The 17,377-nt window shown below is 35.5% G+C and overlaps 1 protein-coding gene across 1 annotated transcript in view; it reads right to left on the reverse strand.

Annotated features, from left to right (window-relative positions):
• The window catches only part of LOC115222590 (DNA fragmentation factor subunit beta), a 48,186-nt gene that overhangs the window by 19,810 nt on the left and 10,999 nt on the right, over positions 1-17,377 (reverse strand). The window contains exon 2 of the mRNA XM_029792878.2: positions 14,038-14,165. Coding sequence (XP_029648738.1) covers positions 14,038-14,056 — 19 coding nt within the window. The 5' untranslated portion in view covers positions 14,057-14,165. The remainder of the gene's footprint in view (positions 1-14,037; positions 14,166-17,377) is intronic.

Genomic DNA, 17,377 nt, shown 5'->3' on the forward strand with positions numbered 1-17,377 from the left:
TGTTTAAAAGTCTAAAGTTATGGATTGAATATACTCCTACATGCAAAACATATACTGGAGCTACAGAAAATAGCTTCAAAACAAATGATCAACCATTTGATTTCAAACTTCATCCCTTTTGACACAGGTTTGAATATGTATTCAACTTAAGAGTTGGACAGCCAAAGTAAGCTCTTATTAAATAAGTGTAGGTGCATCTTCCTTTTGATGAGGCATGGATCCTATATAGTATCTCATGGCATTACATGTCACAACAGTGCACTTGTAAACAACAATTTTCGTCACATAGTTCCTATTTTACAGGCAGGTTTAGATGACGCACAGTTACACTTATGGAGACCATTAACCAAAATGTTTATGGATTTCATAGTGAAATGATCAACCATTGATTTCAAACTTCATCCCTTTTGACACAGGTTTGAATATGTATTCAACTTAAGAGTTGGACAGCCAAAGTAAGCTCTTATTAAATAAGTGTAGGTGCATCTTCCTTTTGATGAGGCATGGATCCTATATAGTATCTCATGGCATTACATGTCACAACAGTGCACTTGTAAACAACAATTTTCGTCACATAGTTCCTATTTTACAGGCAGGTTAGATGACGCACAGTTACACTTATGGAGACCATTAACCAAAATGTTTATGGATTTCATAGTGAAATGATCAACCATTTGATTTCAAACTTCATCCCTTTTGACACAGGTTTGAATATGTATTCAACTTAAGAGTTGGACAGCCAAAGTAAGCTCTTATTAAATAAGTGTAGGTGCATCTTCCTTTTGATGAGGCATGGATCCTATATAGTATCTCATGGCATTACATGTCACAACAGTGCACTTGTAAACAACAATTTTCGTCACATAGTTCCTATTTTACAGGCAGGTTTAGATGACGCACAGTTACACTTATGGAGACCATTAACCAAAATGTTTATGGATTTCATAGTGATTTTTTTGTAGGGGTGAGTTGACAGTTGGGTTCATTTTGACTTTATTGAAGCCTGGAGTATGTATTCGTTTCAGCCATGCAGCTGCAGTCATGCTGGAGCACCACTGTGGTGCTGGAACAACACCAGTGTCCTTCTGATGAAATGCAAATGTATAATTGAGGGAGTGTGCAGACTTCCCTTTTTTTTCCGGTTTATTTATTTACTGATTTCTTGTTCTGGCTTTTCCCTTTGTGAATTGCGTATGTGCTTGTGCATGTGCGCTTGTAAGTGTGAAGTTGTTTGCATGTGTGTTTGTGTATGTGTGTGTGTGTGTGTATGAATGTGTCTGTGAGCGTGTGTTTTCTATTAAACGATTGATGAGAATTAATATTCAACAGAGAGATTCAATAATGTTTTAATTCAATGACCTTTCATATATATATATAAAAGAAGTATTTGACCCATAGAAAACAGCCTTAATTCACTGAGGTAAATTAGAAAATTTTAGAACAAAAATCGGCATGCCTATTACGAAAGAAGGAATTACCTTTATTAACGTTAGAAGTTAAATAAATAGGCCATGCTGACTTATTTATTTATTTTGTAAAAAAAAAAAAAAACCTACGTTTTTCTTTGGGTTTTTTCTCTCTCACTCGTTTTAGTATTGAGATTGCGGCCATGCTGATGCACCACTTCGTAAACAAAGTAGAAACATTTCCCTTATAACAACCTTGGTTACAAAATAAGGAACCTTGAACCCGTAGTTCTTGGTTGTGTAATAAGTAGTTTGCTTCTCAACCACACAGTTCTGGGCCCAATCCGACTTCGTGGTATCTTGGGCAAATGTCTCTTACTATAGCCCCAGTTCACCAAAGCCTTGTAAGTGGATTTTAGGAATGCATCAAACTTCAGTCCTCGGTCCTCTCATATTCATCATAGTCCTCACAAGCCATCACTGAAGAGTTTAAGATTGGCTGTCCATGGGAAAACCTATCTAGACCTCATAGCTGAATCTATAGGGGCATTAGAGATGAAATTCCAAGCATGGAAGCTAAACCTTGAATTGAGGGGCCTTGAGGTAAACCAGTCAAATACTAAGGTTTTAATACGTAGTAAAGGGCCCTGTTACCTTCAGGGAAATGGCCTTGCTCAATATGTAGAAAAGGGTTGGGTACAAACTCCATAAGCTGCACTTTGTTTAAGCTATTGATACCCAAAGGATGTCGTGAAACCACTAGCAGACTATCTGAGAATGTAAGCTTTATTCACAATAGATGCACTGGAGCAGTATGTACGAGTGGAAAGGAAATTGGATTTCTTGTTATCAGCAATGGTAGCACTAGCATCGCTTGGGCAGGGGGGAACTTTTAATGGGGCACCACTTTTGGGTCAGCTGTAGGCAATGTGTTTTTTGAGGGGTCCGGGGGTGGCAAACAGAAGAGCTACTCCAGGCGGCGCACACTCTAGCTACTACCACTCTGACTACTAGCATAACTAAGGTGGGAGGGGGGGGGGGTCTGTCCACCCCATGAGGCACTTTTAAAGGGACGCCACTTTTGGTGAACTAGGGCTATAGTGAGAGACATTTGCCCTAGATACCACAAAGTGGGAATGGACCCAGAATTGTGTGGTTGAGAAGCAAACTACTTATTACACAACCAAGAACTACGGGTTCAAGCTAAACCTTGAATTGAGGGGCCTTGAGGTTTTAATACGTAGTAAAGGACCCTGTTACCTTCAGGGAAATGGCTTTTGTGCTTTTGTGGGGTCCAGAAGCAGCAAACAAAAGAGTCACCCCAGGCAATACACACACTAGCTACGCTAGTACTGCTGACAACAAAGGTCTTTTCCTTAAGAATAAAGGGCAGATTGTGTATTAGAACTGCAATGTTGCATAGTAGTCAGACATGGGCTTTGAGTGCAAAGGACTTGAGAAGACTAAAAGGAAATGAACAGGAGTGGCTATAGGTGTAGTAGTAGCTGTGTGGTAAGTAGCTTTCTTATCAACCACATGGTTCTGGGTTCAGTCCAATGTGCAGCACCTTGGGCAAGTGTCTTCTACTATAGCCTAACCCTAACCCTCAGGTTGACCAAAGCCTTGTGAGTGGATTTGGTAGGTGGAACCTGAAAGAAGACCATTTTGTATATATATATATATATTATATATATATATATATGTATGTGTGTGTGTATATATGTTTGTGTGTCTGTGTTTGTCCCTCGAGCGTCAGTTGACAACTGATGCTGGTGTGTTTACGTCCCCGTAACTTAGCGGTTCAGCAAAAGAGACCAATAAAGTAAGTACTAGGCTTACAAAGAATAAGTCCTGGGGCTGATTTGCTCGACTGAAGGCGGTGCTCCAGCATGACCGCAGTCAAATGACTGAAGCAAATAAAAGAATAAATCAGTTGAATGTGTAATGTGAGTGTGTGTGAAAGATTTAGCACAAAAGTGTTGAGAGAAAAAAACTGGGTGTTGAAGGAATCAGATGTGTTCAAGAAGACTGAGATAGGGTGGACATGAGATGTGTATGAATAAAGACAGCTGTATAAAGAAGAGCTATTTGCTCGATGTGGTTGGAACCTGCAGAAGAGGGATGGGATGAAGTGATGAAAGATGACCTCAGGATCCCGAGCCTTATAAATGAGATGAGAAAGGACCAGGGTCTGTGGTTATATGAGACTTTCAAAAGGACTCGCCCTTCTCAGCAAAACTGAGTTCTGAAAGTGCTACACTTTGGGTGCTCCACCTGTGTCAGAGACTCCCTATCCTCATACCCCTCTTCCCGCTTCATCTCACTTGTCTTCCCCACCACCAGCAACTGTATTATCTTTACTATTCCAGCTGCTTGCTCCTTCCACACCCTGCTGCATCCCACTATCATTTCCAGCTCGTGACCTTTGTTCATACTCTCTTTCAACTACATCCATTTTGGTAGTCTTCCCATCACCACCACCACCACCACCACCACACAACCACCTCCATTCACCTTTCCATAAAATCTTACAAACCAATCACCCATCTATCCAACTACATCTATTCAGCTTATGCTTTGTGGGACCACGTGGGCACCTTATTTCTTTATTGCCCACAAGGGGCTACACACAGAGGGGACAAACAAGGACAGGCAAATGGATTAAGTCGATTATATCGACCCCAGTGAGTAACTGGTACTTATTTAATCGACCCCAAAAGGATGAAAGGCAAAGTCGACTTTGGTGAAATTTGAAATCAGAATGTAGCGGCAGACGAAATACCACTAAGTATTTCACTCGGCGTGCCAGTTCGCCGCCTTATTACCATTATTTACATCCTGCAGCTCCTACTGATCATTTTCTCTTCTTCCCACCTCAATTTCTTTCATGTTTTTCATGTTAGATGTGAGTAGCCACTGAGATTCCTCTGCAAAGATGTACTCTAGGCCCCTTCTCTCATAACAATCTCCTTGTCTCCTACCATGAAGCATCATATCAGATGAGCTAACAATTCTGCCATCTTGCTGCCTTTATCTCACAAATGACAAAATACAAACTAGTCATTAGCCTCTGAATTAATTTAGTCTCTTCCATTTGGGATCTCATTTGTATTTTATTCGAATGAGGACTGCTGTATAAAGAAGTGTCATTTGCTTAATGTGGCTGGAAACTGCAGAAGAGGACGATCCCGAATACATGAGATGAAGTGATAAAAGCTGACCTCAGGACCCTAAGTCTGATGGATGAGGTGATAAAAGATCAGAATCTGTAGCAAAATGAGGTTCTCAAAAGGATTTGTCCTCCTCAGCAAAACCAAATTCTCAAAGTACTATACCTTGAGATATTTTATTTGTTTTTTTTTTTTTACCTTTTTACATGTTTCAGTCATTAGACCGAGGCCATGCTGGGGCACTGCCTTGAAAAACTTTAGATGAACAAGTTGACCCCAGTACTTATTTGTTGAATCCTGGTACTTATTCTATCTGTCTATTTTGCTGAGTCTCTAAGAGAGATGTAAACACACCAACATCCAGTTGTCAAGCAGTAGTGGGGGTAAAACAAAGACACAAGCACACAAATTCACACAATAGGCTTCTATAAATGTATGTCTATCAAATCCAGTCACAAGGCATTGGTGGACCTGAGGCTATAGTGGAAGACATTTTTGCTCTTATATTTTATATCATTTTTAAATTGCTTTATTTGATCTTTCATACCAAATTTGGAATATAATTATTCATGATGTATAGTCTGCTTGTGTGTAATAGAATATTCTCCTTAACGATTACCATCATTCCAAAATATTTTCCTTCAGAATACTCATGAATTCAGCTTAACTTCTGTTTGTTGTGTAATATATATATTAAGATATTATGCATCAAATTACAATACTATCTTGACCTAAATAAAATATCTTCTAAGGTTGAATTTAACATACTCCATCATCTCTTTGCATATGAACTAGTCAGAACAAGTCAGTTAAAATATGGGTGTGGGCAAGCACTATGTATTGCTGTTTATATTCATTTAGCTGCCTGGTGTGCTTGGGTACACAATGAATTAAATTACAAGTTAGTCATGATCTGATAAGTATGAATTTTAAGTAGCTCTATAAAGAATATATCACCACCCCTTGGACTAGGGAATGGTCAGATATGAGCATAGGGATGAGCAGACCCAAAATTTACAACTCACTCTCTTACAATGTTCAACAGTATAAACAGTAGTGATATAAACTACAATAAACATAGGATGGTGTTGAATTCCTCTCTCCCTGTAGCATTTCATTCAATCAAATATGTAAATGGATTCATTAAATATCTATAACTGATGCATTGCAGCATTCTGAATTATACCATTCTATTTGAAACATACATAGCTGATTAAATCATGAACACATGTCCATTTTTTTAATACAGACACACACACATAATAATATTAGGGAGTATAACTCCAATCTTACAGGGAAAAATTCAATTTAGTATTAAATCAAATTTCACAATACAAATATATTATATTTATATTATGCATCAAATTACATATATCAATTATAAATTAAACATAAATTATATATTATATATTTATATTGTGAAATTTGATTTACCGATTACAGACCTTATGAAGCAAATGAGATGGAAAGCTTTCTTTTACGACATGGAAGAGGACATTACAGAGAACATATTCTAAATAGCATTTTTTGATTGCCTTGATAACTGATGAGATGCCGGAGCAGATTTCCACCTTGACATACAAAACTCAGAGTTTTATTATGGCAACCAAATAATTGTCACATATTATATTATCATTCTTTTATTGTCATACCATTACTATTAATATATACATATATATATATATATATATATATATATATATATATATATATATAGAGAGAGAGGAGAGAGAGATAGAGAGATAGATAGATAGATAGATAGATAGATAGATAGATAGATAGATAGATAGATAGATAGATATGCATATATATATGTATATATTAGAATATATATGTATATATGGAGAATTTTTGGGTCAAATAAATCAACCCCAGAACTTATATTTTAAGATTGGTACTTATTCTATCGCTCTCTTTTGCCAAACCACTAGGTTATGGGGTTGTAAACACACCACCACTGGTGTCAAGTGGTGGTGGGGTCAAACACTGACACAAAGATACACACATACACACGCACGTATATACATGCAACAGGTTTCTTTCAGTTTTCATCTGCCAAATCCACTCACAAGGTTTCGGTTGGCCCAAGGCTATAGTAGAAGACACTTACCCAAGGTAAGAACTCTATGACTGGGAAGCAGGTTTCCTACCACACAGCAGTGCTGTCCACTCATAACCGAGGAACACTAATACTAACCATTGCCCATGAAAAATGTCAAAAATGTCCATGCAGTCATTGCAACCATGTCCAGCTTCACCTGGATTCATGACCACCAAAACAAGTGCTGTCACCAAAACAAGTGTAATGTCCAGTTGGCTGTGTCAAATTGCCAGTGTCCAAACCACCATCCCCAATCATCCTATTATCGGTCTAGTAACATCATTCTTTTGCAGATAAAGATTTTGAAGAATTTCAACATATTGCCTAGACCACTGGTCTCAATTGGGGTTGATATGACCCTTGGGGGCAAGGAGAGATGGGGCAGTGGTCCACATAAGATTTTGTTATTAAAATTTGTCTGCAATAAATTAGTTATATTTCTTCGATACACAAAATATTTTATCAATTTTCTTAGCCTCAGGCCTTGTCAGTGGATTTGGTAGATGGAAACTGAAAGAAGCCCATCGTATATAGGTATATATATATATATAATATATATATATATATATATATATCGAAATCGGAATTGAAATTGAACCAATCCTATGACTGGCACCCGGCAGATGCCAGGACCCCTGGACTGGAGATACGTAAAAAGCACTATCCGAATCGTGGCCGATGCCAGCGCCGCCTCGACTGGCTCCAGTGCAGGTGGCAAGTAAAAAGCACCCACTACACTCACTGAGTGGTTGGCGTTAGGAAGGGCATCCAGCTGTAGAAACATTGCCAGATAAGACCGGAGCCTGGTGCAGTCTTCTGGCTTCCCAGATCCCTGGTCGAACCATCCAACCCATGCTAGCATGGAGAACGGACGTTAAACGATGATGATGATGATGATGATATATATATATATATAAATATATATAAATATATGTATGTAGGTGTCTGTATTTGTCACCCCATTATCACTTGATAACTGGTGTTGGTGTGTTTACATCTCCATAACTTAGCAGTCCAGAATAAGTGACCGATAAAATAAATACTAGGCTTACAAAGAATAAGTCCTGAGGTCAATTTGTTCAATTAAAGGTGGTGCTCCAGCACAGCCAGTCAAATGACTGAAACAAATAAAAGAATAAAAGAAAAGTTCCTGATAGTATTTAACTATAAAAATTTAATATGATTTTTTGAATATTGAATGGCTTTGAGGAACCATTCAAGTTAGACACCAAAGTGGTCCATAGGTAAAAATGATTGGAAAAAAAATACTGAGCTTGACTGTGACACCTTAAACTATAAGCATATAATTATTAGGTCTTAGTAGTACCATCCAGTCACAGGTCATAAATTGATCTAGAGATAAATATGTGGTCTATTCAAAATACACTTTAGAATATAGTTAGAGATAATGAGAGACATTAATTAATCAGCGGAGTAAAAGACCAATTTGATAAGAATAATTATAGCATTATCAACAATGTAATAATAATCACAACCTGATTATAATTATAATAATAATCCTTTCTGCTATAGGCACAAGGTTTAAAACTTGTGGAGGTGTATACTCGATTATATTGACTCAAGTACTTAATTGATACTAATTTTATTAAACTGAAAAGATGAAAGGCAAAACTGAACTCGGAACATAAAGCCAGATGAAAATACTGCTAAGCTTTTTTGCAATCATTCATGATTACTTTGCCAATAGCAAGGTTGTCCTTGTTTCCTTAAAAATTTTTCCAACATCTCTTCTGCTTGACAAGTAGCATCTCATGTTGAAGCAAGTGATCGTGCACTTTTGCAGCAAAGATGCCTGTCAGTAAATTTTGTTCGCAGCTGTTCAGGATCAAGCACTAAACACAAACTTGATAAGAAATATGCATAGGCACACATGTGTGGCTGTGTGGTAAGAAGCTTGCTTCCCAACCCCATGGTTCTGGGTTCAGTCCCACTGCATAGCGCCTTGGCCAAGTGCCTTCTACTATAATCTTGGGCTGACCAAAGCCTTGTGAATGGATTTGGTAGAAGAAAACTGAAAGAAGCTTCTTGTATATATATATATATATATATATATATATATATATATATACACACACACATATATATATTACTCTTTACTCTCTTTTACTCTTTTACTTATTTCAGTCATTTGACTGTGGCCATGCTGGAGCACCACTTTTAGTTGAGCAACTTATTCTTTGTAAGCCCAAAAGAGACCGATAGAATAAGTACTTTGCTGCTAAGCATTTTACCTGGCATGCCAATGATTCTGCCAGCATGCCATGTAATTTCACTACAAAACTTATTGAACATTTAATTTTTTTAAGCAAACTTTATCAATATGAAAATTTCTCCTGTACATCCTCTTTCAATTAAAACTTTTATCTTGTTTTGCATTTACCATTGGAAAATCAAAAGATTTGTTGAAACCAGCAAGTAACCTTAATAAATTTTTTTAAATTAAAAACTACAATTTGTTATAAGAACCCGATGCATTTTCAATCACCCAACCAAGTCTATATATTATTTAAAAATACAAGAATTCTATGTAAACTACTTCAAGTTCCATGAATGGAAAGTACTATATTCAGATGCATTTATATAAGATATACCATATACAACCTGGCAATTATTCAGACTCATATAACATGGCTACTCTGTGAGAAAATACAAGGAAAAAAAGTGAAAAGATTTTCCATGATAAAGGAGAAAAATTCCATTCTTGGAAGTTAAGTTATGTCCCTTTAAAATGTAAAGGTTGGGTGTGCCAGAAAAAGTCCTATTAGTGGTTGGTGTGTCTCTTTTTGATGTCCTTTTTGCAGTCTGATATATTCTTTTCATTCAATCCCATATTTGGTGAAACAGAAGTAACCATGCATATATAATGTTTTATCTTGGCAATAAGTATCATCTAGAGCAGTGTTTTTCAACCTTTATTACCTATAGGCCCTCTTGATTCCTATTTTATTCTAATAAACCTTCCTAGCCATCTGATATTTAAAAAATCATATTATATTTTTATAATTAAATATTGTTAGGAATTGTATACAAAAAATTGTTAAAATATTTTGTGTATTATAGAAATATACTGAATTTATTGGAGATGAATTTTAATAAAACCTTATGTAGACGCCCAAGGGTGATATGGACCTCAGTTGAAAACCAATGATCCAGAGAATGTCAAAATCTATAACTATCATGGTTGGTTGAATGGGAGAAGGGCTAATGCATGTTTAATTGTGATGGGCAGTGTACTACTATCCTTCAGCTTTCTGATATGACCTACAATCTCTGTGGTTGATGCATCTCTTTTTGAAGTCACTTTCACACAGTCCAATACATTTTGTTTCTTTCAATTCCCATATATCTGGTGGTATGGACATGACCTTGGTTTTGAAGAAAACTGAGCCAACCTTGCATGCCTGATCTAGAATCTGGATTGATGTAGTTACGGTCTGAATGGAAATTTTGGTTAGAATACATGAAATAATGCTTTTCATATAAGGGCTCCTTCAGGAAACCTAATTGCTGTCACCTCTACCAAATCTTATTTCCATGCAAATGATACCACTCTTCATTCCTACTTAACCTTCTGCTCTGCATTATCCTCATGTAACCTATATATGTCACATCAAACTAGCATTGCTTCCGAACATATCACAGTCAAGTCTCTTTTATAATTGTTAAAACACAATTACAGCACATATCAAAGAAAGTAATCTTGTCTCACATGCAGTGTAGTCTTGAACAACATATAACTAAAATTCTTTACATCACTACATGTGCTATGTACTACAATGATTGATTATCTTTCCTGATAATTATATATAATTATATATATATATATATATATATATATATATATATAATTATATATATCATAAATTCAAAACTTGCAGAAAGATTTGTCAGTGGGCAGTTTAGCTTAATGGTAGAGCACTTGACCGGTAATCAGAGAAGTGTGAATTCGAGTCTCATGACTGGCCGCTGACAAATTTTTCTGCAATGCAAGGATTATCTATCCTATACATACTGTCCAGCATTATTCTGTATGCATGTATGTATGTATGTATATATATATATATATATATAAACACACACTCCACCTTTGCACTACAACTACCACCCTCAGAAATATTGTCACTTCTCTCTATCTCTTCTGCTAATACTACAAACAACTTCTAATCCTCAGAGTAGCTAGTTACATACCACCTCCACCTAAATTTACTGCAAACGTCCGTTATTCATCATGACCCCTTGTCTTTTTAGCTTTATCACTCATGCTACAAAGTTCTCAGTTTCATCCTTCTGTGCAGCACTTTGAGTAAAGTATCTTTTACCAAAGCTTTGAGTTGACTACTGCTTAAAAGTCTGTGAGTGAAATTTTGTGTACAAAAACTGTGTAGAAGTCTTATTTCTTTATTGCCCACAAGGGGCTAAATATAGAGGGGACAAACAAAGGGATTAAGTCGATTACATCGACCCCAGTGCGTAATTGGTACTTATTTAATCACCCCGAAAAGATGAAAGGCAAAGTCAACCTCGGCGGAATTTGAACTCACAACGTAGCAGCAGACGAAATACTGCCAAGCATTTCGCCCTGTGCGCTAACGTTTCTGCCAGCTCGCCGCCTATGTAGAAGTCTGTCACAGTAACTGTTCTTGTTTATTCATGACCAGCTTAATCCTACTTAATTAACACAACCATCTGTCCCTTGTGTGTCCTTAGAATATTCCACTGTGTTCATCATAAATAATATAACTTGGAAGGTAAGAAACATTGACAGGTTTAAAGCTCGTATTCATACCATGTTACTATGTCATTACCTGATCAGCTAGTCACTGATATATTATAGACTGCATCAACAAACAGTACATACTGAGTCAGATAGATCTTTATCATATGGAGAGCATGGCCAAGTGAATGCAAATAATACAATGCAACAAGCAGCTTAACAGAAAGTGAATGGTTTGATAGCTTTTAAACTGAGAGGGCGGAGGAGTGGAAGAGAGAGGAGGGGTGAGGAGTAGAGGGGAGAGAGGTGAAGGAGAGAGAGGTGGAGAGAAAGGAGTGAAATAGAGAGAGAGGTTGGAAGAGATGGGTGGGAGAGAAGTAGGGAGAGGTGAATGGGAGAGAGGGGTGGGAGAGAGATGTGAGGGAGAAAAAGTGGGGGTGGGGAGAGTCTGGAAAAGAGAGGTGGGGAAAGAAAGGTGGGGTAGAGAGAGTCAGAGGGGAGAGTGGGTGAGAGAGGGGGGTGGAGAGAGAGAGAGAGAAATTAGTTTGAAACCATTTGAAACAAAAACTCTGATTCAAATTTCTTGAACAGATGACAAGCTCAACAATGTAAGGAAATGAAAAAAAAAGAAGAAGTCTCTAAAATGACTAAGAGTATGCAATTCAGAAAGTTGTTGTAGGTGCACAAATAATTATCCAGTGAGTGAAAGTCATTTAAGGAGCTATGAAAAGAGCCTTGACATATTTCCTTAATAACCAAAATAGAAATATCAGACTGCATATCTTTAAATGGACAAGTTGGTGTCAATAACATGTTTAATTGCTTTGATCATGTCTCATCATCATCATCATCATCATCATCATCATCATCATAGTCATCATCGTCATCAACATTTAACGTCCGTTTCCCATGCTGGCATGGGTTGGATGGCTTGAGAGTAAATGCCAAGGCCAGGAGCCACACCAGGTTCCTATGGTCTGTTTTGGCTTGCTTTCTACAGCTCGATGCCCTTCCTAATGCCAACCACTTTAAAATGTGTACTGGGTGCTTTTTACTTGGCACCTTCACCAATGCTCTTTATGTGGCACCAGAGCTTTTTACATGGCATCAGCACCCACACCAATGCTTTTTTACATGACACCTTGGTTTTAGAATCTCAATTCTGTTGTGGTAGGCAAGTCTTCTTTAGCACAGTAATGGACTACATATCTTGGACCTCGGTCATTTCCTTTATAAGGCTCAGCATTTTGAGAAAAAAAAGGTCTACTACCATAAATATATATAATGCATAACATTGGAAAGGACTCAGTCAGTTTACTAATTTGTAAAGCAAAGAGAAGAGTAGCAGAGACTCTGTTGTAGTAAGTGACATGTGGAACATGTCACCATCCATTCACACTCTGACCATATCTTTCAGACATGCAACAATGCATTTGTGTCTGTTTATTATTTGTCAGCCAATCCTGGATACAATGAGTCTTGAACCCAATAAATGTCATGATCATCATCTTTATACATGGACAAAGTAAAGGTACATGGCTTAGCGGTTACCACTAAGCCATGTACCTTTACTTTGTCCACATATTCAGCACACAATCATAAAGTTGTGAGTTCAATTTCCATTGATGCATTTTGTCCCTGAGCAAGACAATTTCTTTCACATTGCTCCAGTCCACTCACCTGGCGTAATTGATTGTGCCTGTAATTCAAAGGGCTAGCCTTGTAACACTCATCATCATCATTGTTCGACCGTGGTCAAGACAATGGAATTTACCATGCTACGCCAGACTTCACGGTCCATCATGGCATTACGGAGGTCCTGTTGCTGGATGCCTGTATGTGTCATGCTGAATCTCTCTCAGAACTATGTTAAGGGTATGTGTTTCTGTGGAGTGTTCAGCCACTTGCACATTAATTTCACAAGCAAGCTATTTTGTTGATTGGATCAACTGGAACACTCATTGTCATCACTGTTGGAGTGCCAGCAGATGGACAAACCATAAAAGTGACATTGATCTAATCTAATAATAAAACTGAAGTTCTAATAAAATGTTAACCAAATTAGTCTTTAAGTAATAGAAAAAGTGAAGACTTTTGAATAATAGTTTCACAGTTCATGGCCTACAATCATTCTCAAAATAATGTTTTAACCCTTTAGCATTTAAACCAGCCATACCTGGCCAATATATACAAAACTGACTAGATCCAGCCCCTCATACCAACCTTCCAATGTCATTCTAAAAAGAAACAATCACATCATTGTAATCTTGAAGCTACGAGATAATGCATGATTAAATCAAAATGATGTGAATAAATAAGCATTACATTTGACAGAATAATCTGAATACTAAAGTGTTATGCATACAGACACACACATATACATGCATATATGTGTGTGTGTGTATATATATATATATATATACATGTACCTATATATATATATATATAATATATATATATATATATATATAAATATATATAATATTATATATAAAATATATATATAAATATATATATATATATATATATATATATATATATATATATATATATACATTTTCCATTTAATCAGCCAATCCAGCACATATATTCAAAACAACAGAATTAATACAAGATTCTACTTACTGCCTGGCCATTTTCTCATCTTTCTTAAGTAAGACAAAAACTGTCTGTGGAGGTAATGTTTTAAAATAGGAACTATCTACAAGTGTACCATCTTCTTCCAGAACCACGCTGACTTCATCAGCGTTCATCTAAAATACCGTTTTAAGAAAGAAAGAAAGAAAGAAACACTGTCATCAATTATTCACTTACATGATTTGCATTTTAAAGGTATTCAAGTTTTGAGAGACAGTTTTATCAAGGTAATGAACATTATTTGTAAAGTTAAAGCACCAGATACTTCGTCTTAGCTATTCAAAAGACTTTCATAATACTCTTATCACAATTATATACACTATAAGCATTTGCATGCACAAATGTATTTTTTGGTATTTCTACTCAAATACAGAACTTAGAAAATTTCCAACAGGATGTCAAGAGTAAATAAATAACAACAATTAAACATTTTCTCACATACATACACATTGTACATGAAATAAAAAAAATTATTCACATTCATGTTTACTGAATTATATTGAGTGCTCTATTGTATTAAAGTATTAATACTATTAAATATTTATATATTTAATACGAGCCATTATATATATATATATATATATATATATATATATATATTATTATATATATATATACACAAAGTGAGATAGGGGTTAAAAATATATGTAATACGTATAAGTATAAATATATAATTAATTTCCTAATATTAATAATAATATATTATTAAAAATATATATATATATATATATACATATACATTATATATACAAATTTGCTATTTTTTTAATATTGATTTTATTTATTATATGTAATATATAATCTAAGTATGATTATATCAACAATTTCTTAACTATTATTTCTATAGGTCATACTATCTAATTTGAATTATTAATTTATGCAATTAACATGTTAATCACCACATATATCACCAGAAATTCATCGCAGATTTCACACAACCACCATATGCACCACCAGTGATGGTACGTTTTCATGATTTGAGAAAATATTTTATTCTGTATCTCTGACATGGCTTCAAGGATATTTAAATAAAATGAGGGGTGAATATTAAAGTTTAATTATGAAATATTGTTAAAATGCAAAGAAAATTACATTCTTTGTAATTAAACAGTATGCAGAGTGACCACACAAAATACATGGCATCACCAGTAAGTTCCAGTAACCAGCTGTGGCAGTTAATATGTTAATTTCATGTGGGCACAGGTATAAATAAATAAATAAATAAACATAATAATATAGGTTTAAGTCTGAGAAAAATCATTACACACCATATAATTGTAAGAGAACCAAGCAATGTGGAATCAACCATACGAATCTAATTAATTTGAGGTGTATTTCTTAAACCTCTGACTGTTTGTTGGCTCCTTAAACATCCATATCTTCCTTCTACAAACGATCTTAAGCTTTTTGGTCCATCTAGTTCTTATTTTGAAATCAGTAACATATATTAGGTGGTACATTCGTCTTTGTATCCTGTTTTCTGATGAGAATATGCAATACATTACAATAACCTCCCAACTCTTCAGGCCAAACCATATGCAGGTCGGTAATTGATATGCACTCTGTTTAGCAAATCTAACAACATATGAACATTCAAAGCAGAAATACAAAGAATTCAATTTGGCAGTTGGCAGGAGTACAATCAGCCAATCACACTTGTGGGTAATCATATTACGCTATCAGAGAAAGCTTGATGTCCAAGTTAGACAAATGGTGGGAGACAAAATATAGTACTTGGGCACAAGTATGACTGCATAGTGAAGAGGTTTTCTTCCCAAGCAAACCGATCCAAGTCTGATTCAATTATGCAGTGCTTTGGGCAAGTGTCCAGTGTCATGGCTCTGAGTTTGCCAGCAACATATGTCTACCAAACAGAACCATAATTGACATGTAAAAGGAAGATCACCATATTGAAGACCAGAGCAGAAATGTTAAAGACTAAAAACAAAGATAATGAAAAATATACATCCATTAGAACCTAGGACACAGAACTTTCCAATGCTTTTAAATTTATATACCAGGAAAGCCTCATGTTTAACAATGGTAATTGTCCCATAGAACTAAAGAAACAAAACCAAAATACTGCAGCAATATAGAAACAAAATAAATGTCAGTCAAAAAATAACTAGTAACTGCACAAAATTCTAGTTTTGCAATATATACTCAAGCCATTCAACTTTTTTTTTTCTTTTGTTCTAATCAACTATATTTTGTCTCCCACCATTTGTCTAACTTGAAACTCAGAGTTTGGACATCAAGCTTTCTCTGAGAGCTTAATATGATTACCCACAAGTGTGATTGGCTGAGAGTACTCCTGCCAACTGCCAAATTGAATTCTTTGTATTTCTGCTTTGAATGTTCATATGTTGTTAGATTTACTAAACAGAGTGCATATCAATTACCGACCTGCATATGGTTTGGCCTGAAGAGTTGGGAGGTTATTGTAATGTATTGCATAATCTTATAGATATTGCATATTCTCATCAGAAAACAGGATACAAAAACGAATGTACCACCTAATATATATGTTACTGATTTCAAAATAAGAACTAGATGGACCAAAAAGCTCAAGATCGTTTGTAGAAGGAAGATACGGATGTTTAAGGAGCCAACAAACAGTCAGAGGTTTAAGAAATACACCTCAAATTAATTAGATTCGTATGGTTGATTCCACATTGCTTGGTTCTCTTACAATTATATGGTGTGTAATGATTTTTCTCAGACTTAAACCTATATTATTATGTTTATTTATTCATTCCTAATTTAGGTCTAATTTCTGAATTTTCCGAGTATGTACAAGGGATTTTTGAAGGAAATCCAAAGTTATTTAGACAATTTGCTTCTCTAACTTGATAGTAATTTTGATTAATTCCAGTGTGGAGTTATTTCCTTATTTATTCTACCATTGTTTTATAAATATTTATAATCCTATGTCTATTATTAGAATAATATTACCTAGATGTTTATTACACTTTTGCAAGTGTGGTCCACTGTCCTTGGGAATATATATAGATCTTTTCCATATAACTGGCCCTGGTTAAAGCAGCATTAAAATGTTCTGTATTCTAAGAAAAAAATCTTATTAGCAGAAAGCCTAGATATTCTAGATGAAACACTCCTAACTAATGGATTTAATTACAGTGCCAGGATGGTTGTAATTTTATCCATATAATGTAAACTTTCACTGAGTTTGTGATGTGCCTGATAAATTCCTATATCTAGGTCTAATATCATGTTCAGAAAACTAGCCTCTTTATAATCATATTTCAAAAAGTAGAAAAGCTTACATTTTTTAAGCAGTTTCTCAATCTTTTTTTCTATTGCTCTC

Source organism: Octopus sinensis, linkage group LG20, assembly GCF_006345805.1.
Source record: "Octopus sinensis linkage group LG20, ASM634580v1, whole genome shotgun sequence".
Taxonomy (NCBI): Eukaryota; Metazoa; Mollusca; class Cephalopoda; order Octopoda; family Octopodidae; genus Octopus; species Octopus sinensis.